The 26,716-nt window shown below is 36.8% G+C and overlaps 1 protein-coding gene across 1 annotated transcript in view; it reads left to right on the top strand.

The window, feature by feature from the left end:
• The window catches only part of LOC114531487, a 349,117-nt gene that overhangs the window by 180,786 nt on the left and 141,615 nt on the right, over positions 1-26,716 (top strand). Inside the window, exons 54-71 of the mRNA XM_028553090.1 lie at positions 3,791-3,907; positions 4,030-4,149; positions 5,021-5,347; positions 5,895-6,011; positions 7,351-7,470; positions 7,597-7,716; positions 13,218-13,541; positions 13,786-13,911; positions 14,906-15,025; positions 15,145-15,264; positions 16,456-16,785; positions 16,877-16,999; positions 17,516-17,638; positions 24,034-24,135; positions 24,542-24,859; positions 24,981-25,106; positions 26,387-26,509; positions 26,606-26,716. Of these exons, the coding sequence (XP_028408891.1) occupies positions 3,791-3,907; positions 4,030-4,149; positions 5,021-5,347; positions 5,895-6,011; positions 7,351-7,470; positions 7,597-7,716; positions 13,218-13,541; positions 13,786-13,911; positions 14,906-15,025; positions 15,145-15,264; positions 16,456-16,785; positions 16,877-16,999; positions 17,516-17,638; positions 24,034-24,135; positions 24,542-24,859; positions 24,981-25,106; positions 26,387-26,509; positions 26,606-26,716 (2,967 nt within the window). The remainder of the gene's footprint in view (positions 1-3,790; positions 3,908-4,029; positions 4,150-5,020; positions 5,348-5,894; positions 6,012-7,350; positions 7,471-7,596; positions 7,717-13,217; positions 13,542-13,785; positions 13,912-14,905; positions 15,026-15,144; positions 15,265-16,455; positions 16,786-16,876; positions 17,000-17,515; positions 17,639-24,033; positions 24,136-24,541; positions 24,860-24,980; positions 25,107-26,386; positions 26,510-26,605) is intronic.

The following is a 26,716-nucleotide window of genomic DNA, read 5'->3' as shown; positions in this document are numbered from 1 at the left end:
CGATGTGCGATTTGATTTCGCAATTCCTCCACGAGGAACAAATAAACCATCCTTTTGATGCTGTTCGATTAAGTTTAGATTTAATTGGGGTAAGAATATATATAGTACATGTAGAATGCCACAACCGCAAAATGCATTCGCGCGGCCTTTTTTTAATGCTCCTGATAAACCCAGTCATTGATGACCAGCTATGTCTATAATTATTATATTAATTTATTGTCATTATTTTAGATAAGTCGATCAGGTTACAAGGACCATCCCGGTTACAAGGCATTGGTCGTGTTGAAATATTCTATTCAGGAAAATGGGGAACAATTTGTGATGATAATTGGGACATAAATGATGCCCGCGTTGCCTGTCGTCAACTTGGTTATCGGAATGCTCTTAGAGCTCTTCGAGAATGGCAAGTTCCTTCTGGTTCAGGACAGATTTGGTTGGACGAAGTTGGTTGTTCTGGAAATGAACAAAATCTAGAAAGTTGTCCTCATCACTATCGGGGATGGGGCAGACATGACTGTAGTCATTCCGAGGATGCTGGAGTGGAATGTAGTTCACAAGGTAAACGAGATTGTCGCTTATAGATTAGTGGGTAATTAGTAATTCCAAGACCAAGATAGCTTGTGCGACAAGAGACCAAGATGGAAAAGAGAAAGGAAGGAAAAGTCTTGTTTCAAGCATTTCACACTCAAGAGTACAAGCAAATGCCTGTATACGTATATGCATTACGGCAGTCTTTATATGATTTTAAAATGCATAAACATTTCAGATATTAACATTAGCTGCACAACTTGATGCTCTGGGTGAAGGGTTTTCAGTGGCAAACTTTAAAATGCCTAAAAAACTGACGTCACCAGAGGTTGCAACCTCGTTCCCAGGGCCTTTTACCTTGCTCTGGGTCAGCAGAGGTTAGCTATAACTTTCATGCGGGCTTCAGCTGACTGCGAAAAACAACCAAAAAAAGTTTTGTTTTGCAAAAATTTGAAACCTGTAGCGAAATTTCTTACTTCTACGGTCTTTGTAATTCAGCGGTGATCGGGATTTTGGTGCTTAGTTATTGTCACTTACTATAAATGTAAAAGTGCAAAATTATTTTACTATTATTGGAAACTGGAAAATAACTACAATTTTTCTGTTACTGGATGGCTCTAATCGGCCTAGATTTCTCCCGGTTGTATGAATTCCTTCTTGTTGCAAGATGTGTAGCCATGTAGCACGATTTCCCGGAGTTTACAAACGATATCTGCAAGCTTTTTCTTTGTATTTTTACTGCTTGAGATTGTTTTCTACAGTTTTCTAAAAAAAAAAAATTGTGTGTGCCATACGTACTGTGGCCGTGCCGCCTTCGCACGAACCAAGCGTCAAAAAAGTTAAAAGATGCTGCCGGAATTTAATTTTATGCGAGAATACCCTGATTTAACTTTTTTGTAATGTACACCATTTAAATCGCCCTAAATACTCGTGAGATCACATTGAGATTATATAAAATAATACGAGTTTAAAAAAAGCAAAATGTTTCGCAAACGTAAAAAAAGCTTTAGGCGGATGATAAATTTAAAAACGAGATTCCTTTCAGTTTTTTTTACTTTTACGTTTTCTTTTATTGTTGATAGATGTCGATTATTGCTCCTTGAGATTGGACAACTGTGGACGTAATTTTCGATGTATCGACACTGACAATGGCTTTACATGCAGATGTAATCAAGGTTTCACTGGGAACGGCGTTACTTGCTCTGGTAAGCGATGTAGCACTACATGAGCAATTTGTTACAACTTGCATCTTAACTATGCGCAAGCTAACCAGTGTTAAGAATTAGACTCCATATCTCATAGTCTATGCTTCGTCCTGCCTCTCAATTTAACCCACAGCGAACAAACCAAAGGTAATCACGTCGGAGATGGTCGAATTGGTGCGTTTTGTGTGTCGCGACAAATAGGCTCCAGTCAAGACAAAATGACTGTCGCGTCTGGGCCAAAAAAGGAGCGACTCCAGAAGAAAACGTAAACGAAAACACAAACGAATACTGATTAAAATAACACATAATTTTTACGAATAATTATTATAACAGCACATAATTTTTACGAATAATAATAGTGCACCTTTACTTCCAAGTTGCAAAATTTTGTGCCATAGAGAAAACCAAGATGGACGGAATGCGTGACCTATTTAATCAGGAGCAAAAAAGACTGGAACGCTGACTCTGTCGGAAAAAGCCTTTCTTGTATGTATGACCCAGGCCTCCACGCGGAAATTTCGTAGGTAAAATGGCGCAATTTTTATTTTTCCTTAGAAATTTCCGCGCCAGAGGCCTGGATCATACCTACAAGGAAGGCTCAGTGAGCTCCACATATATCTGGAGTAAGAACTTTGGGTGCAAAAAGTGAAGCCGAAGATAGCGGAAATTGAAGCGCTATAGTACGTCAGTTTCAGTCTCCTAACTCGCGCGGCCAAATATTTCTCATTGTTTTTGACCAGGAGTGACGTTCCCGAAACCCTCAGATTTTCGTGTTTTTCATCATTTTGAGAGCACAAGAATAGAAAAAAATTATTCATTTTACTGAGAATCTGTTTCTCTGCATCTACCCGATGTGGGTGCCGCATTGTACGAGTGAGTAAATATGCATTTTTCGCCGTAAATTCAACTACGCATTTCAGATTTGTTTAATTTTGAGTTATTTTCATATATTTCCACCTTATGTTTCGAATTTCTTGTTTCGTTTTTGCTTTCGAAACGCTTCAACACTAGTTGTCCTTTATTTTTTGGCCAGCTTTCCTGGCACATGGCTCTTTTTAAGGTTTCTTTTATACGTGCATTATGAGTCTTGTTTATAAATTTCATAATCATATATTAGTATTATTTCAAACTCGTACGTTTTTCAGCATAATTTTCTTTCCTATTAATTTTTTACATGAATGAAAGACTTATATAGATGAATTAAACTGAGAAGAGTTTTATTTATGTTTTTTTCGGAAGCATATTCTGTGAGTAAATGTTGTGATTTGCGAAAAGGCGAAAACATCAACAATCCGTCACTCCCTAGTTTTCCGTGTAAGATATCTCTCTTATTTCCTTGTTAATTTAATTGAAATATGAAAGTATCTCAATACAAAGCTTTTGTATAACACCTTTCATTGAAATTACCCTCATTTTTTACTCAAAAATAGGAAAAAATAAAGTTAAAAATACGAATTTGGTTGACCACGCACACATAGGAAGACTGAAACTGACGTACTATAGCGCCTCAATATCCGCCATCTTTGGCTTCACTTTTTGGCCTCACGGAAGTCTTAAGGTCTTACTCCAGATATATGTGGAGCTCACTGGGAAGGCTTCATGATCCGCCATCTTGGCTTCACTCATTAATGAGGGAAAGTCAGAGAGTGAGTTCCAGTCTTATTTAAGTTCACTGGACCACCGTTGCTCACGTGATATAAGTCCTTGCTTTGATGCATAAATGTGTTGACTAAAAATAACTGGCTCGTTATTCCGATTTCAAGTGAATGATATTAAAAATTTATTGAAATATGATGATATAAATTTAGGTTCCATTTCTGAAATTTATCTTATAAATACTCATTACAAACTTTATTTAAAAATGTAAGCCGGCCCACAAACCAAAAAAATATCGGTCCGCGGTGATTCTCATCGACGCGAGGACCTATATGACATAACCAACGGTGGGGAGAAATTTAGGAACAGTTACTCAAAACAAGGGCAGGTTGAATAATTGTATTATTAATGATACATTCTCAGTTTCTCGGTGATTTAATTATATTATTAATTTTCCATAGACATCGATGAATGTTCAACGGGGAACTGTCACTCAGATGCTTTTTGCAGGAACACTCCTGGATCTTATCAATGCACGTGCAATGGTGGATTTGCTGGAAATGGAACCTTCTGCCAAGGTAGTTGCATGATATTTCTTCATACCAAATTAAATTTCCCTAGGTCTTAGAATGTATCCCGCACAGGAACATCGAGGAATACACTGCCTTGCCGTAAATAAAAATTAAAAAACTTTGTTTAGACGAAGATGAATGTTCAGATTCAACATACAACTGTCCTTTAAAGGCAAATTGCACAAATACTAAAGGATCCTATCAATGCTGTGAAACACCAAGTTCTGGAATTGGTTCTATTTGCAAAGGTGACCATAGGTTTGCTTGTTTACGGTATATAGGTCGCATTTTGTTCCCGTCGAATGCAAATAAAACGATAGATAATGAATAAACCTCATTTAGCCTCACCATCGTTTCTTTAACCTATTTTTGATTGCATGTATAAAATGAATTGCATGTAAAAAATGCAAAATATAAACCATGTTTAAACTTTTACGCCCTCTTCGAATTGGACTGCATAGAATTTTCTCTAAACATAAACCTTTCAAGATCTTACGCGTCATTAAATTCCTGCGATTGATGAAAAATTATGCAACGACTTATTACCAGGGCATGCAGTCGTAAGAGTATTTCATCTGCTGCGTCGTGAGTCGTGTCCTTATTACCATCACCCTTCTTTCATTCCGAACAAAGTCCCCTCAGTTTAGGAGTAAAGATGCCTGAAGAGTTCGAATCCGATCAATAGATGTGGAAATCTGTAAAGAGAAATGAAACTTTATGACTCACTTTGGTGTTGTTAAAGCCTGTGAAAGTAACATTGTGGTCGTCCGATTTAGCAATTGTTCTCCGCTGGTTTAGATCGGTGCCTGCAACTTTCAAAATGTTAATAGGAACCATGCAGTGTTTCTTAAGTCCAAGCAGCTTTGGCCTCCTTATTAGAGAACCCAACTATAATTAACATGTTACTGCAAGTAAATTTTGCGTAATCATTCAAAGCTTCTGCTCCGCGATAGTAAAATTAAGAAAGCTAGTATTTAGTTTTGGTAAAACAAGTTGTCATTCATTGCGCTTCTCATGTTGTAGCTATTTTTTAACAGGTACTGAATGCTTCGTGTTTTGTGTATTGTTCTAAAAGACCTGGCTTGCTGTATTTTAAAACTCTGGTTGCCATAATTTCAGATGCCACTCTCAGGTTACAAGGACCAAATAGATCGCGTGGCACTGGTCGTGTGGAAATATTCTATTCAGGAAAATGGGGAACAATTTGTGATAATGATTGGGACATAAATGATGCCCGCGTTGCATGTCGTCAACTTGGTTATCGGAATGCTCGTAGAGCTCTTCGAGGATATCAAGTTCCTGATGGTTTTGGAAGGATTTGGTTGGACAACGTTCGCTGTACTGGAAATGAACAAAATTTAGAAAGTTGCCCTCGACTCAATTGGGGATGGAGAAGTTATTACTGCAGACATTCTGACGATGCTGGAGTGGAATGTACTTCACAAGGTAAAAGAGATTGTCGTTTAGGTTTGCAGTTTAAATCAATTTTGTACATAATCAAGATTCAAGGGAAAAATTTGAAAGTAAAAATGATGGAAAAAGTTGCACACATGAACTAATGAGGTTATGTCGCTAAATTCATATAGCAAAAGGGTCAATTTCATAATTGAATCCATACAAATTTCAGCTTCGAAATTATATTCTGTATGAGTGATTTAAATGAAGTAAATATTATGCATTCATCCAGTGATATTTGCAACATTTTTATGTTTTTATGAGTTGGGAACATGCACTAAAAACCTTCAATTTATCAGGGATTTTTATATTATCTATAGCAGCTTTTTTTCTTTACCGTCGACAGTGGTAGTATATGTTGTTATCATCATCATTATCATTGAGGCAGTGAGCATTAATAATTTGCAAAATTTGGAGGATTTTTTTAATAGCCTCTGATTTTTAATAGTCTAATTTAACTCTGCAGCTCTAAGGAATGGGGTAAAGTGGTATGATAAACATACAAAGTCAGATTCCTCTTTTTCATTATTGTTTATAGATGTCGATTATTGCTCCTTGGGATTGCACAACTGTAGGGGTAACTTTGCATGTATTAACATCGACAATGGTTTCACATGCAGATGTAGACAAGGTTTTACGGGCGCCTCTTGCTCTGGTGAGTAATAATATTAATATCTTTATTGAAAGACTGCGTTAAAAATAGCTCAAATTAATAGTGAGCTAGCTCACGATTCATAAAGTTACAACAGGGATGTGAAGCCAAACCTTTCGTTTTCTACAAAGTTTCAATGTAGGAAATAAAATAGGTCTCTTCTGGCTTTGCGGTGGGCAATATTTCACATTATTAAACGGTTGACCATATCATCCCCGATCGGTGGGTTTTTTTTTACTATTACGTGTTTGCTGTATAAAGAAGGTTGCAGTTTATTTATATCAATGAGCTTGATACGTCGTTTTCCAAGGTCATATTGGATTGGGCTATGAACGGCTTTTACACCATTCTTCATAACTTAAAGCTAGGTTACCGCCAACCTTAGGTTAAGTATTAACTCATGATCAGTTTTTTAGTTGATGTGCTTCTGAAGCACTGTTCGTTCTAGAATTTTAGAAAATATTACTTCCACCCGTGAAAAACTATTTACGAAAAAAGATATTCAACTTTGTAAACAAGCAATTAAAAAGTTTAATGTAAAGATTTCCTTAAACCCATGCAGGGTTAAGCTAAACGGCTTAGGAACAACCGGCCCCAGTGTTTGAGTTTACGTGCTTCTAAACTACTGCTCGCTTTAAAACTTTAAAAAATATGACTTCTATCGGTCCAGAAAATGTTTATGAAAAAAAGATATTTAAGTCTTTGTAAACAAGCGGTTAAAATGAATTTAAAAATTTGCTTTACCCCGGTTTAAGCTAACTTGCTTTTGAACAGCTGACCCAAGCAGAAAACGGGTGAAATTACTATCAATGTTATGACCATCTCTTGTACCAAGGCAAAATTAATGATAAAAATATACTGGCTATCGACGCTTTGCCAATGAGTATAGCTAATTTAGTCCCAGGAGATTATTTTGTTGGTTGAAATGGCGACGGGTATAGTGCACATAAAAATTATATGGTTCTGCATGCATGTTTTTCTAGTCCAGAATATTAAGGTGGCACTAATGCGCAAAAGCATATGTTTTCTTTATTTATGTCTGCATGCAGATTAGATAAACTTCCAGGCTGAAAACATGCATGAGAGTTGATAACTTATCAAAAATGTACTTTTTTGGAAGCTGAGATGAACAAAATGGGACTTATAATAGGGTTAAAACAGACTTTTTTTTACGGACCTGATCTATCCTGCATCATCAGCATTGCTATGATATAAACTGCTTGTGTTGTTACCACAATCACGGAAGACCTTGTACATTGTTTTTTGAACTTTAGAGCATTTAACGTTCCCAGCCCTAAGTTATTGCTTATAAAGATTATTACTTTCCAATACACATCTCTAGATATCAATGAATGCTTGTCGCCTGACAGCTGTCATCCAAGCGCCAGTTGCGTCAATACCTACGGATCTTATCAATGCACATGCAATGATGGATTTACTGGGAATGGCACCATTTGCCAAGGTTTGAAGTTACCCTTATATACACCCTCAGATCATGTAGTGTCTATAGCTATACCTAAGCTCAACCTACTGTAGGTGAATATCTAACCGTAACATAAATTCAAACCTCTGTATCTGGTATATATAGACATCGATGAATGCTCTCAGTCTACTGCCAGGTGTCTTTCAGTCGAATATTGCTCCAACATCCCAGGATCATTTCTATGCTGTATTGGCGAACCTGGTCGAAACGAGTCGACTTGCAAAGGTAAATAAAACGTTTCGATAATATCGAGATGTTTCGGTAAAAAATTCCAACGTGACCCGGGGCAACTGAGAGGAATTTCGTTTTAAACTAATCGCCATATTTATTTTCAATTTTTTGGCAAAGCCAATCAGAATGCCTAAATTTAAATACTTAATGTAAAATAGTATATATTGTACCTTTTTATCAAGACATATGCACTCTGATTGGGTTACTGAAAATGTAAACAAACTTGTTGATTGGTCGAAAACGAAATTCCTCCTTGTTGCCACGGGCGAAACCAGCCACGATGGTCTTTAATTTTTGGCAAATTTTCACCATATGTAAAAGTTCCATTTTTTAGCGGTCTTCGCATCAAAAATTTAAAACATTTTTGTTTTACGGTCTGCTCTAAATTTTATGTAAGTTTTCCGCTGGTGATATGAGCCTGCACGAGTGAGCCATTAGCTAATGTTGACCAGACTAACACTGGGGACATTTATCTGCGCACGCGCTGGTAGTAATTAGCTTGGAGTACACGAGACGCGAGATTTTACAAACTTTGATAATGATTGTAACTTTAATAATTAATAGAATTTTAATAATAATAATAATTTTCGCGAGAAATTTAAAATTCAATTAATTTGTAAATAAACAAACTGCGTGTATAAATAAATTTACTGCGATATGAAATACGTGCACGGAGAGCAGTTTTGCTATTCCAGCCAAAAGTCAAAGGCCAAAGTTAATGGCAGACTTCTTAGTATTATGACATCTTCGAATATTTTTTCCACAGAAATATGCAAGTGCAATTTAACTCTCTTCGAAATTTTTGATTGCATAAAAACTAGTTTTATTAATAGACAATATATTCAGCTTTAAAAACAACCTTAAATTTTGATGGTGCATGATATAGGCTAGTTTCTTTGCAAAAAGCGATGAAGTATTCGGTAACGTATTTGTGATTTATGAACGAAAGCCTAAAATAAATTCAGCGCGCTTAACTATAGAATTCCGGCTTAGTACTCGCCCTACAATAGAAACAAGAAATCAAAAAGCATGCAGCAACGAAAAACGACAATGAAAATAGGAGCTGCTGGGGGCTAGATTTTGAATAAAATACGAATATGTTGTCTTACACGACCGAAGCGATAATTTGAGGCGCTCGATACATACGCAAACCTATATGGACGCAAATATTCGAAAAAGAAAAAAAGTTCACACATTTAAAGTTATGGAAATGTAGCTAAATGGCGTTCCAAAGAAACATTAAGAGGAGATTTTTAGGCCCTGTTCATATGACCCCGTTTACCGGGACGTCTCGCTTACCTATGATCTCGTCGTGTGTTACTTTTACTAGTAAAACTTACAACGCGTTCATATGGGAAAACGAATTGCCCCGCTAGCCGGGATCTCGCCTTTGAGAGGCGAGATCATAGGTAGACGGGATAAATCGATTCCCATATGAACGCGGGATGAAATCTAAACACTATAAATACTCGATTTTAACGCTAATTTGCACGATTTTTAGCAAATTTTACGTTTGGGTTAGTACAAATTGTCAAAAATATTGCTTAACTAATGTCCTACGATGCAAAACAATCATTAAAGGCAAAAAAATCGCGTTAGCGATCGTTTTATTCTGTATCGATGAAAATTATTTCCACAAAGTTACCATGGAAACGAAGAATTTTTATCTCGGCAAGCGGGATGAAAACACCATATGAACACATGGAAATTTTCATCTCGCTAGGTGAGACATCTCAGTAAGCGGGATCATATGAACAGGGCCTTAGAAAGTCACATATTTTCGCCCAAAATTGCTCAAAACCTAGCAACCAGGCCTTCGCTAAAATATGCTTCGCAGCCATTTTGAATTTACAAGTTTGGTAACGTTTTCGTGTCGATAGACAGCTTTTTTACTAACTTTTGGAGAATTTCAAAAGGCGAAAAGCTCCTTGAAATAAGGAAGAACATCAGGTGAGTGTTCGCTTAATTTTTTTAGTATTTTGAGTAATATAATTTTCTATGCATACATTTTTGTTAGTCCGAAGGAGTGACACACAGTCACACTGTCACACACTAAAGTATAAACAATTAAACATATTGAAATATACTGATTAAGTTTGATTTTAGTGATTTAGAATTAACCTTGTGATAGAATAAATTCTAAAACGTCAACGTATTTATTCCTAGGTCTCCAACACATATTGGAAAATATGAACAAATCAGAACAATAATTTCAGATGACAGATACCAGTAAACTACTAAACTTGCATAGTGGATGGTTATGTCACTTATGTGTAGTAGCTTGGAGATACAATAATAAAAAAAGACCCTAAATAATCTATTTCAAGAAACAACACAAGAAAGAAAGAGAAAGTCAAACTATTTTTATTCATTTCAAGAACAACTGCCCTCTCTATTTTAACAATGAATTCCTTGTGTGGTGGGTACATAATATGGGACATGTAGGACAATTGGTGGAACAATCATGGGACAATTTATTCCAAAATTATGCAGCTGTACATATAGTGTGATATATGTGTACATATAGCTGTACATTATAATGTGACTTTGTTGTTAAAATATTATATCAATAATTTCAATAAATAGTGTGTAGTTCACTTATACTGTAATAATTAGGAGGGAGTCTAAATACTTACGAATACTTTCAAATCATAATACTCATCTTTGTGAATACAGAGAAAATTTGATTGGAAACATTTTCATTGTTTTTTTTATGGTTAAACACAATTAAGGAAATGTAATGTAATACATAATCCTAGCACTTTTCTTTCAAGTGAAAAAAATGTAACAAAGCCACCTTAGCTACAGTACGTGGCAAACTACCAAAGTTATTGTGCCACTAATTATTGTTTTCACAGCAACCCCTCATAAATATAATTGCCTAGGTATTTCCATTACATCAATAATATTGTTAATATATGTACAGGTGCCACTTCATTTGGTATACTAATGCCTAAAGTAAATATACAACATATGGTTGATTTTAAAGATGTCAAAAAACGACCACGGACCTACCACCCAAATTTGAACAAAATTGTATTTTTTGCACACTACAATAACTGGGGCTTATCATAAAATATAAATTAGTTTGATCGGAAACAATTCTGCACTGAATTTTAATGGCTAAACTTAAGGTTCGCATAAAGTCCCTTTTTGACAAAAAGGACCTAAATAAAAACCTATGAATTTTTTAGATGAAAATTGTTTATTCAGTAAATTAATTGCTATGGATTTTGTAATATAAACTAAGGAAGGTGCCTATATGGCTCAAAGTATCTCTATTCAAACTCTACTCAAGAAGTAGATAGCTATTCTGAGATGTCAGGTAAATATGTGCTGTGATAATTGGAAAATTGCTTGATTTTGAAAATGTCAAAAAACGACCATGGACCTACCACCCAAATTTAAATCAAATTATACTTTTTGTTAACTACAATACCCAGGGTGTATTGCAAAATATAAATTAGTTTGATCGGAAACAGTTTTGGGGTAATTTACCAGTGTTGAACATAGGTTTTAGCTATAGACTAATGTTTTAAGTTTATGTCAAACCAAGCAAAACCTCAACAATTATTTTGTTTGGATTTTAAAACTAATGCATGCTTTACACAAAATACATCTATTGCAAAAGAAAATCACGTACAATACAGTATTTCCGTCTAATATTTAAGATATACGGTCAAAAGTGCTGATTGTAATACATTTTTCCAATGGCAATTCCAATATTGAATTGTTTGTAAAATAAGATGGTATATTGATAAGATTAGGCACTAAAAGTTCCACGAAACTGCAATTTTTTACCAGTGATATGTCAAAGGATCACATTATATTTTATTCATTGTGATCACAGGCAGTTACCTTACCTAGCTAAAAAACAGTAAAATGACCATCATACAATCCTAACTTCTGTAAACTGCAATCATAGCGAACTTTTGTATAACATTCCACCGTCCTTAATTATTTGGCAAACAGTGAATCCCTTTTGTCTAGGAGTTTCATATCTTTAGATGACTCATGCTTTTTATTTTCTGTTAATTTGCATAAGTTTCCGAGAGTTATCGGTGTGAAAACGGCACTGAGACACTCATACTATTTGAAATCCGGCCGCCATGTTTACATGGAATTGCTTCTATCAACTTCCAGACTCCAGCAATCTAATTGGTTTTGAGCGCTCAATACGCGAGTTTCTAAAAAATCTCCTCTTAATGACCTAAATTATTTCTAACACGGCGACTAAACTCAAAAGCGAAGCTCTTTCAAACACGCGTGTCACATAAAAATTGTAGGTCATTTGTGGTATCGAACTCGCCGAAGTACCGAAAGCAATTCGTAGAAACACCAAAGTGTACAAATCTAGCTGTCACCGTGTGACGTATGATGCCAAAAACAACGAACCGGCAAAAAAGTTACTACCTTGTACGGTAATTCCAAGGATTTACTTAACATCCAAAATCCTCGTCAAAATAATGTTTTTATTATCAAGTCTTTCGTTTTGGAAACTCTTTAGGTTCATGATAACTTAATCTAAAACCTCCAACAAAGAAAATCTCAAGACTTTCGAAAACCTGTTAATCACAATGCTGAAGACTTCATTCAAATGTCGAAAAAAAGATTTTCGGAAAAAATACCGCGACAGCGTCGACAAAAGTCCCCCTGTCAACCAGCGTGAGCCTGATAATTTTGGGCAATGGGTGTTATTTAAAGTGCCTATATCACTAGTGGAATCTTTATGCATTTGAAAAGAATGTAAAAAGTATATTAAAAAAGTTTTTTGATTTAGTGCAATAATTTTGAAGATACTAGCCTTTAAACTACCTACCTGCAGTTCCTGAGTCCCAGGCTCCTGTAAACAATGAGCAGTTTCAAATTAAATAGCCGTGTTTAAACCCAGGAGGTTGGGACTCATGAACCGTAGGTAGTTTAGATGCTTGTATCTTCGAAATTGTTGCACGAAATCAAATACGTTTTTTAATATATTAACTAACTTTTTACGTTCTTTTCAAATGCATAAAGATCCCACAGGTGATATAGCCACTTTAGATATTCTTTTTTGCCCGATAAAAATGTATATACGTACACAAAATATCTTACGAGTATATGGATATGAACCTCTACCAATTAGTTATGTTTACAAGACGACCGCTCGTGTTGTATTCAACTAACAATTTCACAACTTGTGAAATGAATTTGTAATACATTTGATGAGTATTTTTACCGATACAATCACAAGTGTTTGTAACTGATTTTCATATCTATTCTAACTAATTTGTACGGGGCATATGGTGCTTGTGACTTAATTCACGAAATTTTCGTATGGAGAACAACAAAATATTTCAAACATTCTAATCTGGGAAAATATATTTCCAAAAACAAAGAGAATATTTTCTCACAATAAGAAAAAGTGTGCTATGTAATGAATTCACTCTCAGTATGGTCTTACTAAATTTGAAAGCATTTCCATTGTTAATCAGTATTTATCATTACTTAACCTGCAGAACCCTCTATAAAGTTAGAAGGACCATTAATTTCAAATAACACTGGCCGTGTTGAAGTATTCCACGATGGGCAATGGGGAAGAATCTGTAGTAGAAATTGGGATATAAGAGATGCTCATGTGGCATGTCGTCAGCTTGGTTTCCCTGGTGCTATTCGAGCATTGTCCCCTCATAAAGTACCCCTTGGCTACGGAAAAATATGGTTAGAACGGGTTGATTGTACTGGTCGTGAGAGAAATTTATCTAGTTGCCCCGGTATTGACTGGGGAAATCATAACTGCTACTATTATTATGAAGATGTAGGCGTAGAATGTGCTGTAAGAGGTAAGATTAATATAACAATCAGTGTACTTATGATATAGCTATATAGCGCTCGTAATAATACATTGTAATAGGCTGCTCGCTTGCCTTTGAATTAAATGTTAATTTATATAAATATTTATGTTAATGTTTGAAATATATTTTTATAACTATATATGTTGATTTTTGAAACATATATTAATATATGTTAATGTTTGAAATATGTTGTTTCACAATTTTACATTATTGCTTTCAATATTGTTTTCAGGTGTTGATTATTGTTCCACCGGATTACACAGCTGTCATAGAAATGCACAATGCATTACAACTGTTGGAGGTGGCTTCTCGTGCAAATGCAATCAAGGTTATACTGGAACAGGCTTTTCTTGCAATGGTTTGTAATTTATGCAGCTATTAAAAAATAATTCAAAAGCACTTCGCGAATTAAACATTGCTAGAAGAGTCAGTTATACTCTATAGAAAAAAGCCAAAACGTCGGCGTTTGCAGGGCCTCGAAGGAATTTCCAGTTTGCACATATTACTGAAAATAGTTTAAAATTTGACTCCCAACGCATTTCTTCATCTGAAATTCCTTTTCAGCCAAACAACACTTATATCTGTATAATTGTTTTACACTTTGGGGGAAAAGGGTCAGTTCTGATTTGTTAAACGTAGGACCTAAATTGGAAGTGAGAATCAGATCTATATGCTCTACATAACAATTTGACGGGCAACGGCAAGCTCAGCATGTTGTTTTATTCGTCTCTTTTCTTCTTGTCCCTTTTTTCCAAAAAGCGAGTTGCATGTGTGAACTTAATGCATGTAGGAACGTCGGAAAAAGGTCGCTATGCTCCTCAGTCCGACCAAATCGCAGGATTAGTTAAAAAGTTCGACCCCGAGGGCAAGGGCCCATTGTTAGAAAGGCATTTAGCTTGAACAGTGGATAAGTCAAAATTAAATATCATTCTTAGATCTCCCCTGATTGAGTCAACCTGAATATTATGCACTGAATATGGAGTTGTAATTTGTAAACAGTATAATTATTTGTTTTAAGGTTGACATTTAATTTCTTTGTTGAATAAAACGATAGACTTCCTTTCTATTTTTAACTTAACCACCGTTTAGGCTCAACATGCAGGCTTGATACAACCGGCCCTTTGTTTCAAACATCAGCGACTAGCTGTTTTCATGTCACTTCCGTGTCGTAGGTTTCGCTAAAGCTCGCTAACCTGTACATTTAAACAACTTTTAAACGAGATACGTTCAATGAAAACATGTTGAATTCGACAAAGTTTAGTAAAGAATAATTCATTTGCAAATATTGTTCGCAAAGCCAGCCTAAACTTGTCGATTATATGGCAATTGATAGTTTTATGAATTTAACCTAGACATCAATGAATGTTTATCTACAAACATCTGTAATTCAAACGCTTTTTGCATTAACACTCCTGGATCTTATCAGTGCACATGTAAAAGTGGATTCATTGGAAATGGAACAGTTTGCGAAGGTATTTCGACGTTTCAGATAAAATAATAATTTTCAATACTACAGTATACTCCTTTTTAGACCACGATGAAATGGGAAATTTTATAATAGTTTCATAATAATTTGTCAAATGTTTCTTAGATCATGACGAGTGTTCTCATTCCCCGCACTACTGTCCTTCAATTGCAACTTGCAGAAACATTGTTGGCTCATATGAATGTTGTTTTAGACAATCTGATGGAAGTGGTGTTATTTGCCGAGGTAAATAAAACAAAGCCTAACCATATACCCTCTTTACCATATACCATAAAAAATTATTAAACAAAGCCTATCCACATATAATTATGTGCCCTCTTTTAAAACCTACATATGCAAAAATCTGTGCCTGGGGTACTAAGAACCAAAATGCATTGAGTGAAGTTTAAATTTTTGCATTTCCGTGCACCATTACTCGCGTATTACGTAAGAGAAAGAATCGTGCGAATTCAATTTCCTTATTTTCGTTCAGTTTGCATGCGGTCTGAGAGACTAAGGCCGCCGTTGATGGCAAGCAAGCAGAGGCAGCTGCACGCCGTGCCGTTTACAAGCATGCAGGAGCTTTTTATTTTAACGATTACATTCAGTCTATGTCTTGAGTAGAAGTACGCCAGCGAGCATCAAGAATATCTTGGAGGTGACGATGAAACGAAGTTAAATAGACAATGTTTTGCAATCAATTTTATGATGCCAGGACCGCGGAGCAGGCTTGGCTCACTGGGCTATACCCCCATCAATAATTTTTCCGTAATTGGTCTTTAATTTCGAATATTTTTTCGTTCGCTCAAATTTACAAGCAATATTTTTAGCAATTTGTTTATTAATTTTTTGCTTACAAGTATATGCATGCAGTGTATTTTATCTTGAATACTATCGTAACTTTTACTTCCTCAACGTATATTTTAATAACAAATCAGTCAAACAAACTGCATATTCTAATTTCCAACGATATCTGTCGTAATAAGTACGCCATGTTTACAAATCGACTTAATTTAATGAGTTATGTTTAATACATATCGAGACAAAACATCGAGAACACATAAAAAACATCGAGACAAAAAAGTATCTGCTATTTCCACCGAATAATCCTTAAATTGAGAGGCACTTGCGGCTATTTAGAGGTCTATATTTCAAAATTTTCCCCGGACTCCCCTAGCTAGCGGATCCGCGGTTCTGGTTCCGAGCCCTAGCAATACGAAAAACCCTCCGCGGTCCCTGTATGCGCCGCTACAATTGCAAAAGTGCCTTTTCACCAAAATCTGCTCCTCTTTGCCTTTGCGTCGTTTTGGCGCCGCTGTGAAAAAGAAAAGCCGTTCCGAGATGTGAAATAATTAGGTTATATTTTCGTTTTCTTGCATGTGTGTTTATATTTAAAATGAGACGTGGTTTGCGTCATGTCAAATACAAAATTTTCAGAGATGACTGTTAGATTGCGAGGACCGTCAAGACTCAATGGTACTGGTCGTGTGGAACTGCGCCGTAACGGAGAATGGGGAACAATCTGTGCTTTTCGTTGGAGTATAAATAACGCTCGAGTGGTTTGTCGTCAACTAGGTTATCGGAATGCTCTCAGAGCTCCTCCAAGATGGCAGGTTCCTTCTGGTTCCGGTAAGATTTGGTTTGAAAGGGCTCGTTGCACTGGAGACGAGCAAAATCTGAAAAGCTGTCCACGTGGCTATCGATATCGATCATGGAATAATTACTGCAGTCATTACTACCAAGTTGGAGTGCAATGTTCTAACGAAGGTAAAAAAATAATTCAACAGTGAAAGTGAGGCAGGGTACGAGGCTGGATGTCTATAAGGAATTCAAATTATTTTAATTATAATGTTTATAGATGTTGATTATTGCTCCTCGGGAGTGCACAACTGTAATCATCGTGCTCAATGCATTAACGAAACAAATGGTTTTTCATGCAGATGTAATCCAGGCTATACAGGCAACGGCGTTTCTTGCAATGGTTAGTGACAACTATCTTTAGATTTCAACTTCACTACGGGACTAAACTAAATATTATAAGTCAAGCGTGTAACATTAGAATTAATTTATCACACTGTGCTATTAAGGCGGTTTCCCACTTACAGCGAAATCGTTTGCTAGCAAAATGTTTGCATATTTTCTTATGAATTGAGAACGTCAAGTCGCACTAATTTATTTATGCTGTTAAAATTCAAAAGAAAATCTGCAAATATTTCGTTTGCGAACGATTTCCCTGTTAGTGGAAATCCACCTTTAAATTTCTCTCGCGCAAGAAATCTTGCGAGGACTCACGCACTCACTGAACAGAATAGCGGGAATAGTGTCGTTGTTTTTTTAAAACAAAGTAATGTTAAAATATGGTTGCTAATTTCCTTTAATCTTTTTTTATTGACAGAAAAGAAATTCTGCATGATTCATCAATGGAATGTTCATATTTTTGCCATCTGGGAAAATCAGTTTTCAGTCATTGCCATAATTTTATTCATATTTCTCCTAGACATCGATGAATGTTCATCTGCAAAAATCTGTGATCAGTCAAACGCTGTTTGCACCAACACTCCTGGATCTTACCAATGCTATTGTAAAAGTGGATTCTTTAAAAATGGAACTGTTTGCCAAGGTACTTGTTTACTTCGTTATCAAATAACAGAATTAACCATTTTATGTTGTTCAACTAATGTAAACAAAAATTTGAGTCGACTTTTATCACCATGATTATAGATAAAGGTAAATGTTCAGATTAGTAAAAATGATTTTAGATTAACATGCGATGGCGAATACAATTTCAGATGAATAATAGTACGAGTGTGTTGTGAGATCATTATTGACATATATTGTAGTTATAGGCGAAACTAATATAAACTCATTATGCGAAATAAACAATTAAGTATTGTTATGTTAATCAAGTAAAAAACCCAAAAAAGATTTGCTATACAGGGTGTATCAAAAAAAGGAGACCTTTAGAAATCAAGCTATTGTTAAAATTTGAATGCCTTTTCAATTGCATTTGTACATATGCTGAACCGTAGTGCGTTAAATATTGATGGCATGCACATGCATGCATACATTAGAAAATGAATTGACGTTTGTACACAAGATTGTCTGCTCCTGGGAATTTGAAAATAACTTTAATAGCATAAGGAAAAATAACGACCCAAAAATATTCAAATGACTAAGCACACTACCAGAACAAAAATGGTTCAACTGACTTCGGAGCAACGAGTTTTTGTAGTCTAAACTAATACCCATGCCGCCTGCCGTTATCAGAAAAGCAGTTCGCGATATGCACAAGCGTATGGTAGTTTGTGTTGAGAGAAATAGAGGCCACGTTGGAGGTCATGGTCCATGACATTCAGTTCTTTTGATGTTCAATTTATCAGTAATTTTCAATCCGGATCGAAATGTCAAGTGAATCTGTGTCAGATCAAGTTGTAATTCATTCCTGGCTCATGTAAACATTTTAATAGGCAGAGTTTGTAAATTGGGATGCTGAGCCATTCCGGATTCAAAGTCAATTCTAACTCATGTGAACAACCCTAATACTCGCACGCAGTGTTAAAAATTAATGAACAAATGATTTGTTCATGTTTTGAAGGAACAGCTAAAGCAATTTACCAGGCATACTGTTATCGCTTTTGTGCTTAGTCGTTTGTGCTTAGTCTTTTGAATATTTTTGGGTCGTTATTTTTCCTTATGCTATTAAAGTTATTTTCAAATTCCCAGGAGCAGACAATCTTGTGTATAAACGTCAATTCATTTTCTAAAGGTCTCCTTTTTCTAATGTATGCATGCATGCATGCCATCAATATTTCACGCACTACGGTTTAGCATATGTGCAAATGCAATTGAAGAAGCATTCAAATTTTAACAATAGCTTGATTTCTAAAGGTCTCCTTTTTTTGATACACCCTGTATAAACTCGTGTAAATATTCTGCTGTATGTAGTCGACGGAATCTTCTTTAATATATATATCTCCTCACACCTGAGTTGTGTTCTGAGTTTATAACATTGGCGACGAGGATTCACTTAAGCAAGTATGCCTCCTAAACCGAGGAAAGCGTTGAAAATTAAAGAATTCGAGCCAGACGAAGACATATTAGAAACCACATGCAAATGGAATTGTGGAGACGATGACTTGAAGTTCAAATGAAATACTTCGACATCGTAAAGCCTGCAGACATGAAAGCAGCGTTGTTAGTTCATGGTGGGGATAGAATTCTTTCTATAGACGAGAATGGAGCTGAACCGGAGGGAGATCTTGACGAATACGAGGAGCTTATTGCTAAAATCGAGCATGTATATGTTGCAACAAACACAAGACTTCACGCCAGATTTAGATTTAACAAAGCCGTTCGTCAACCGGGACAATCTATCGCCCAGTATGAACTTGAACTTCGACGACTCGCTAAAGAATGCGATTTTCACGGACAGGATAATGAGATGATCCTAGATCGTTTAATATTAACGTGTAAAGATGAAAGCCTACAAGCGAAACTTCTTGAAATATGCAACTACAAAGCAAGACGTCGAAGCACAAAGAAACGAAATGAATATCAAGAGCGAACTTCCCGAATTTGAAGTGCGAAGAGTAGCTAATAAAAGATTTGCGAGAAGGAAATCACAGAAGTTATATTCATTTAGAAATCGCGAAAACCCGAGGAAACTCTCGAATGACGAAGAAGAGAAGAAAGCTTGCACCAAGTGTGGACGTGATAGATCACACCCTATATGCCCAGCTGCCGAGAAATAGTGTTTCAACTGTCGGGAGGTTGGTCATTTCAGTGCACAGTGCTGCTCGAGAAAATTGGACAACAGAAATAAGCAAGTAAAAGCTGCCGAAGCTGCCGGATTGTGTGGTGGTCATGGGACGAATGATTCCATACTAGACCCTGTTGCTTCATCTGATTCTGATCCCGAATTTTACAGATGTGTTAGCGAGAAATTGGGTATACGGGCGGTCAAAGGACAAAATGCTAGCAACATTTTATTACCCGTCCATATATTTGGAGTAAAAATCATCGTTGATCCAGATACTGGCGCTGACGTTGATCTAATCTCCGTAAGCGATTTCAAGAAAATTCATGAAGGAAATCCCGATGTTGAGAGGCAGATTAAGAAGCCAAAACAGAAGATCTACGCCCTGAATGGTGAAGAAATTGAAGTTATAGCTACAATTAAAGATGCAAGGATGTCAAACAAGAACGCAGAGACACTCGCCGATCTCTACATTGTTGAAGATTGTATCCATAAACACTCCTTGTTATCAGAAAGAACACTGATGAAACTCGGTATGATTAAACACAGCGCTGAGGGAGAGTTTGTTAAGAAAGTCGATGCGGGCGTAAGTGACGACACTGAACGAAAGTGTAAACCTGAAGAGGAAATACCGCTCAGGAAGAAAGAACTCAGAAACATCCTGCAGAAGCACAAGAAAATGTTCCATGGCATAGGAACACTAAAAGATCCTGAAACAGGCGAACCAATCCTTACCCACATCGAACTGAACCCCGATGCACAGCCTGTCATACAAACCCCAAGACCCGTGCCACATCATCTCGCAGAAAGAACCAAAAAGAAATTGGATTACTTCGTGGAAGAAGGGATAATGACTTGGACTAAACCTGGAGAACCAATTTCATATGCCAGTCCACTTGTTATCACGCCGAAAGGAGATCATGATGTTCGAATCACTGCAGACTTCCGATTGGCTAACAAAGGAGCATCAAGGACTCGCATCGTGCCTGGTTTACGAATAGACGAGCTGTCTGCGTCCTTTGGTGATTGCAAAGTGTTCTCACATTTGGATATGAATAATGGCTATCATCAAATGAAAGTTGACGAGGAATCCAAGAAATATTTAGTCGTGACCACGCCATGGGGGAATTTGAAGCATGAGACGCTTGCGCAGGGATGGATAACCAGTCAAGATGAATTCGACAGACGAATAAATGAGATTTTAGCGGGAATTCCTTGTGTGAAATGTAACCGAGATGATTGTCTAATTGGTGGAAAAAACTGGGACGAGCATAATCGAACACTCCATCTAGTCCTGACGCGTCTGCAAGACCACGGATTGACATTGAGATTAGAGAAGTGTGAATTCGGAAAGGAAGAAGTCGAGTTTTATGGTGTCAGATTTACGGCAGAAGGAATCAAACCATCAGAGAAAAAAGTGAGAGCATTACAAGAATGTGGAGAACCCAACTCAAAAGGAGTAAGAAGTTTTCTGCAAATGGTGGGATATATGTCTCGTCTCATCTTTAACTTCGCCCAGATTGCTGCACCGTTGCGACAGTTAACGAAATCAACATCAACTTTTTCCTGGGGACCTAAAGAACAGGAAGCTTTCGAAAGTCTAAAGAACAGTTTGACGGAGCAAACAACCCTTGCCTATTTTATTCCTGGTAGACCAATGAGGATCTACGTCGATGCTGGAAAGAAGACAGAAAAATCTAGCAACGTTCCAGGGGGACTATGTGCCATTCTATGCCAACAAGACGACGAGGGACAATGAAAAATGTGTCATGTGGCCAACCGTGCTTTGACTGATGTTGAAACAAGATACGGACAAACCGAATTAGAAGCTGCTGCGATCAAATTTGCGTGTGCTGATGCCTTCTATAAGTATTTGGTTGGTGCGCCAAAGTTCGAGATTATCACGGATTGTAAACCACTTGTGCATCTCTTTAATAACCCAGCGTCGAAAGCACCGTTACGAATCGAGCGACAGATTCTTGCCATACAAGGTTTAGATTATGTGGTCAAGTACCAAAAGGGAGCTGAAAACATCGCTGATTATGGATCAAGACACCTGACGAAAAATCATAACGATGTTCCCACGTGAAATCAGTGAACGATATGGAGGAAGGATTACGAGCAGTAGTCTCTGAAGAAAACGTGTACCTTTCGAAAATCGCGAAAGATGATAGCGACTACCAGTTCCTGAAAGAAGTGATTCAGAATAACCTTTGGAAAAGACATGGCAATGATGGAAGAATTGCAAGATTTCTCGGAGTAGCGTCCGACCTATCTGTTGTTGAAGAAATCATCCTGTATAAAGATAAAGTTATTCCCCCTCTCAGTTGTCAAAGAGAATTTGTCCAGAAAGCGCATAAGATTAGGCACTCAGGAGAAACCCGCACACTGAAGCTTCTTCAGGAGAAGATCTGGTTTCCTGGAATTGCCAAACTATGTAAAGAGATTGTACGAAATTGTCAAAGCTGTCAATTTACCCATGATCGCACCTACGACGAACCGCTCCAATCAACACCATTGCCGCCAGGTCCTTGGCATACGATTTCTGTGGATTTCAAGGGACCGTTTAAGGATGGAACTTATGCCCTGGTCGGGTATGATCTCTACAGCCGTTATTCTTTTGTAAGTTACTGCAGATCCACATCCTTTTCATGTGTGAAACCAATCCTGGATTTGTGGTTTTCAACTTTTGGAACAGTGAAAGAATTGAAGTCAGATCAAGGACCTCCATTCAATGGACATGAATTCAGTGAATATGCTCGTGAGAAGGGATTCATACATGCATAAACCTGTGAAACCTAGACATCCGAGAGGAAATGGTGAAGCAGAGAAATTTATGCAGAACCTGAAGAAGATGGAGCGGATTGCAAAAGTAGAGAAGAAGAAATACCGCAATCTAATTGAAGGAGTGTTAAATGCATACCGTGCCACACCGCATCCTGCTACAGGGAGAAGTCCATTCGAGCTCATCTTTGGAAGAAAAATGAGACTTGGTGTATTGCCGGAGATATCAGATGCATTCAAGCACGAATATGATTGTGAAGTCAGAAAGAATGATGCTTCGTATAAACTCAAGTCCAAGAGATATCACGATAAGCGTAGAAATGTGAAAAAGTCCAGAATTGCTGTTGGAGACAGGGTTCTCATGAAGAACAGGCGAACAGATCCACTAAGTATTACTCCGGGTAGAGTAACCCAGATACATGGACACGGTGTAACAGCTCGATTTGATGATGGGAAAGTGTTCGTGCGAGACAAGTCACATTTCAAGATCGTACGCGAGACATCGAAGTTTGAGAAAGGAGAACTAGCAGAGACAAGAGACGATTGTGATAAAGTAGTAGATCAGTCGATCAATCCACAATGTGGCAGACAACCTGTTTATGTGACGCGCCGAGGACGTGAAGTTTATCTGCCGGATCGATTCCAAAGTTGAGGGAAGAAAGGGATGTTGTGAGATCATTATTGACATATATTGTAGTTATAGGCGAAACTAATATAAACTCATTATGCGAATTAAACAATTAAGTATTGTTATGTTAATCAAGTAAAAAACCCAAAAAAGATTTGCTATATAAACTCGTGTAAATATTCTGCTGTATGTAGTCGACGGAATCTTCTTTAATATATATATCTCCTCACACCTGAGTTGTGTTCTGAGTTTATAACAGAGTGTTTCAAAATTTGGAAAATTTGACAAACCGCCCGAACGATCCGAAAATCACTCGTACTACATACAGGTTGTATTAAAAATCAGACAATTGCTGAAATGTCCATATACTGAAAATTTTGAAAAATGTGTGAAGAGCTTCTGTAATTGATGTAGGTATTTTAGGGTCTCTTGACCACTTTATCACTGAGATTGAATAAAAAAATTCGAAATGTAGGAAGGGCTATTTTTCAAACTTCATCTAAAACAAGTATTGCGCACAAAAATGGGTGGCCTCAATCTTAATTCATTATCATAGGCTGACGTTTTGTTTAATGTTCATGAACTATCAATGTTCCAGACTATTTGTTGTAGCTACATTAAATCAACCACCTCACCTCACCTCACCTCACCTCACCTCACCTCACCTCACCTCACCTCACCTCACCTCACCTCACCTCACCTCAACCTCACCTCACCTCACACCCTCACCTCATTGTACTGCGCCGTACAACGGGATGAAAGTGGAAGAATGGTTACGCGCCCCTCCACCTGCATCCGCGTTTAGCTTCTACCTGTCCCGCGCTGAATAGAATATCGCCCCTTTTAGATCTGGATGAATGCTCTGGTGCGGTTTATAACTGTCCTGTAAACACAAGCTGTGCCAATACAGTTGGAACTTATCTTTGTTGTGAAGATTCGGTTTGTACAGGTAATTGATAGAATTTAATATATAATGGATTGATTTGAACATGTTTGGAAGAAAAAAATCGTGCACTTAAAGTCAGTTAGAATATCCGGAAAGTCATTTTCTTTAGATATATAGCCAATTGCAAAATACTTCGCATTAAAAGCAATGACGCAGTAGCCACAGGATGGGTTTAAAGAAAATGCAAAACACTTAAAAACGCATTCAAATCTCTCCTTATTTTCGCATGTTTTGAAAAATATTTAAAACAAGAAATTATATCGGCAAGACTTGGCAACATTTGAGCAAATAACGCGCGAGAATGAGGAATCTCGTACTCGTAGTCACTGCTAAAACTATTACCGTAAAATTGGCTCCAGAGACTCACCTGTTCTCAAATTTCTTCCAATTATTTTGTCTAAATTATTAGAGCCACGCATCAGATTACAAGGTCCGTTAATTTCAAATGGCACTGGTCTTGTGGAAGTATTACATGCTGGACAATGGGGAACAATCTGTGATAATAATTGGGATATACGAGATGCTCAAGTGGCATGTCGTCAACTTGGTTATCTGGGTGCTCTTCAAGCTCTTCGCGGGTACATGTACAAGGGTTCAGGACGGACATGGCTAAACTATGTTAACTGCGCCGGGAATGAGCAAGAACTGTCCAATTGTTCTTCTCGATGGTGGCGACGCCATTACTGCTATTATTACGGCAACGCTGGAGTAATGTGTTCGTTTGAAGGTGCTTTACGTTATTCTTATAAACTGGTCAATCTATTTTGCGACTAATTGATGTTAATTTTTCTTGTGTAACAATTCTAGCAAAGATGACTAACAAATTCTACATGTATTATTGTATATAGATGTCGATTATTGTTCTTTGGGATTGCACGACTGTCGGAGTAATTCCCAATGTATTGCCGATACTGAGATTGGTTTTACATGCAGATGTAAAAAAGGTTTTACCGGGGACGGCGTTACTTGCTTTGGTGAGTCATAATTATACAGATTATATAAAAAAATCGCAACCGCAATAATCTTCCCACAGGCCTACGATCTTCTGTTATTGAATAGAAGGGAACATGTACTGTAAACAGTAATGGATTGTTTACATGCATATATAAACACGGCTATACTAAAATGGCGCAGCTTGCAGCGGTGAGTTAAAATAATTTGCAAAACCCCAAAATAATTTATTTGGCAAATTTTAAAAAAATGTAATTGTTCTGATCCTTTAGTTATCATATAATTACGTTAAGAATTCAAGCAATTTCATTGGTCAAGTGCCATGATCTGTGAGAGGACAGACGAACGGATGTCAAAGATAATTTTAACCAATTTGATCATTCATCTCTTGATTTATTTTGTCAGCCAATCACATTTTAACACGTGTCTAAAACTAGCCAATAGCATTTCTGCAATCCTGTTGATCATGTACGCGTGACATTTGCAAAATTTTTACTTTGACAATTTTCTAAGTATTGGGGAAAATATTTGTCTGTTTAATCTTGGATTTTATTATATAAAACAAATGGGCGAGTTGTCACTTTTTGTTCTTATCAAAAATGACGTCATACCGTGTTCTATAAACTGGGCAGTTCAATGTTACCTTGCCTATTTGTTCATCACACTGCCTTACACCTTGTAATATACGATCTACGCTATTTTTGAAAATAGCATTACATAATTTTATATAGGTTACTGCTTGCCTGTAATTTTAATAGCCTGACGATGTCTTTGGAACATAACGACAAGATATCACTGCACTGTATTTACACTCTTTTTTTATCTTGAATAACAAGAACTTTATTTTGTACCTAGCGAAGTTAGGTCTGCTTTGCTTGCCTTGGTAAACCGCCCCAACCACCCCCGCGCGCTTGCCTTTTTTCAGCTGATTTCTATACAGTAACTAAATGCAACATTATAATATATTTCACTATTAAACCGCTGGGGTACGAGGCTGGGTTATTTCGATAATTAACTGATCATGCAATTATGTATTTTTAACAATTTATATTGAGAATAATACACGGATGTGCGGAACTACGGAATTTTGTTTCGAGTGCATGCAACACGATTCATAGAATAAATTTCCTGCCAGGCATTCATGTATAATATATTTGTTCTCATTATAACAAAACTGTTTTTAGCAGATTTTACCCCATCCGACCAATCATATGTTCTATTATCGCTTTTCACAATGGCAGATTCTCGAATAAAACACTGCATATGTTATTATTAAGTATTTTATTTTTAAATTTATCCCTAGATATCGATGAATGTCTATCAATTTACGATAACTGTTCTTCGGAAGCTTTTTGCACCAATACTGTTGGATCCTATCGATGTACATGTCGTAATGGATACACAGGAAATGGAATTATCTGTGACGGTGAGCACTTGTTTTGAATTTTTAATGTACTTATAAAAATGTGAATTTCCCACTGGAAATTCGACAATTTCATAAAATCAAAACTCTACCCTTCAGATGTCGATGAATGTTTTCAAAGTATTCATGTCTGTCCTCCAAGTTCAAACTGCCAAAACACCGTTGGATCTTTCCAGTGCTGTTCTAATCAAAGTGGGATTTGCCGACCAG

This window comes from Dendronephthya gigantea, unplaced genomic scaffold, assembly GCF_004324835.1.
Source record: "Dendronephthya gigantea isolate DGI-Jeju-01 unplaced genomic scaffold, DenGig_1.0 000072F, whole genome shotgun sequence".
Classification (NCBI taxonomy): domain Eukaryota; kingdom Metazoa; phylum Cnidaria; class Anthozoa; order Malacalcyonacea; family Nephtheidae; genus Dendronephthya; species Dendronephthya gigantea.
The sequence above is the reverse complement of the archived record's forward strand: the minus strand, read 5'-3'. Positions and strand labels throughout refer to the sequence as shown.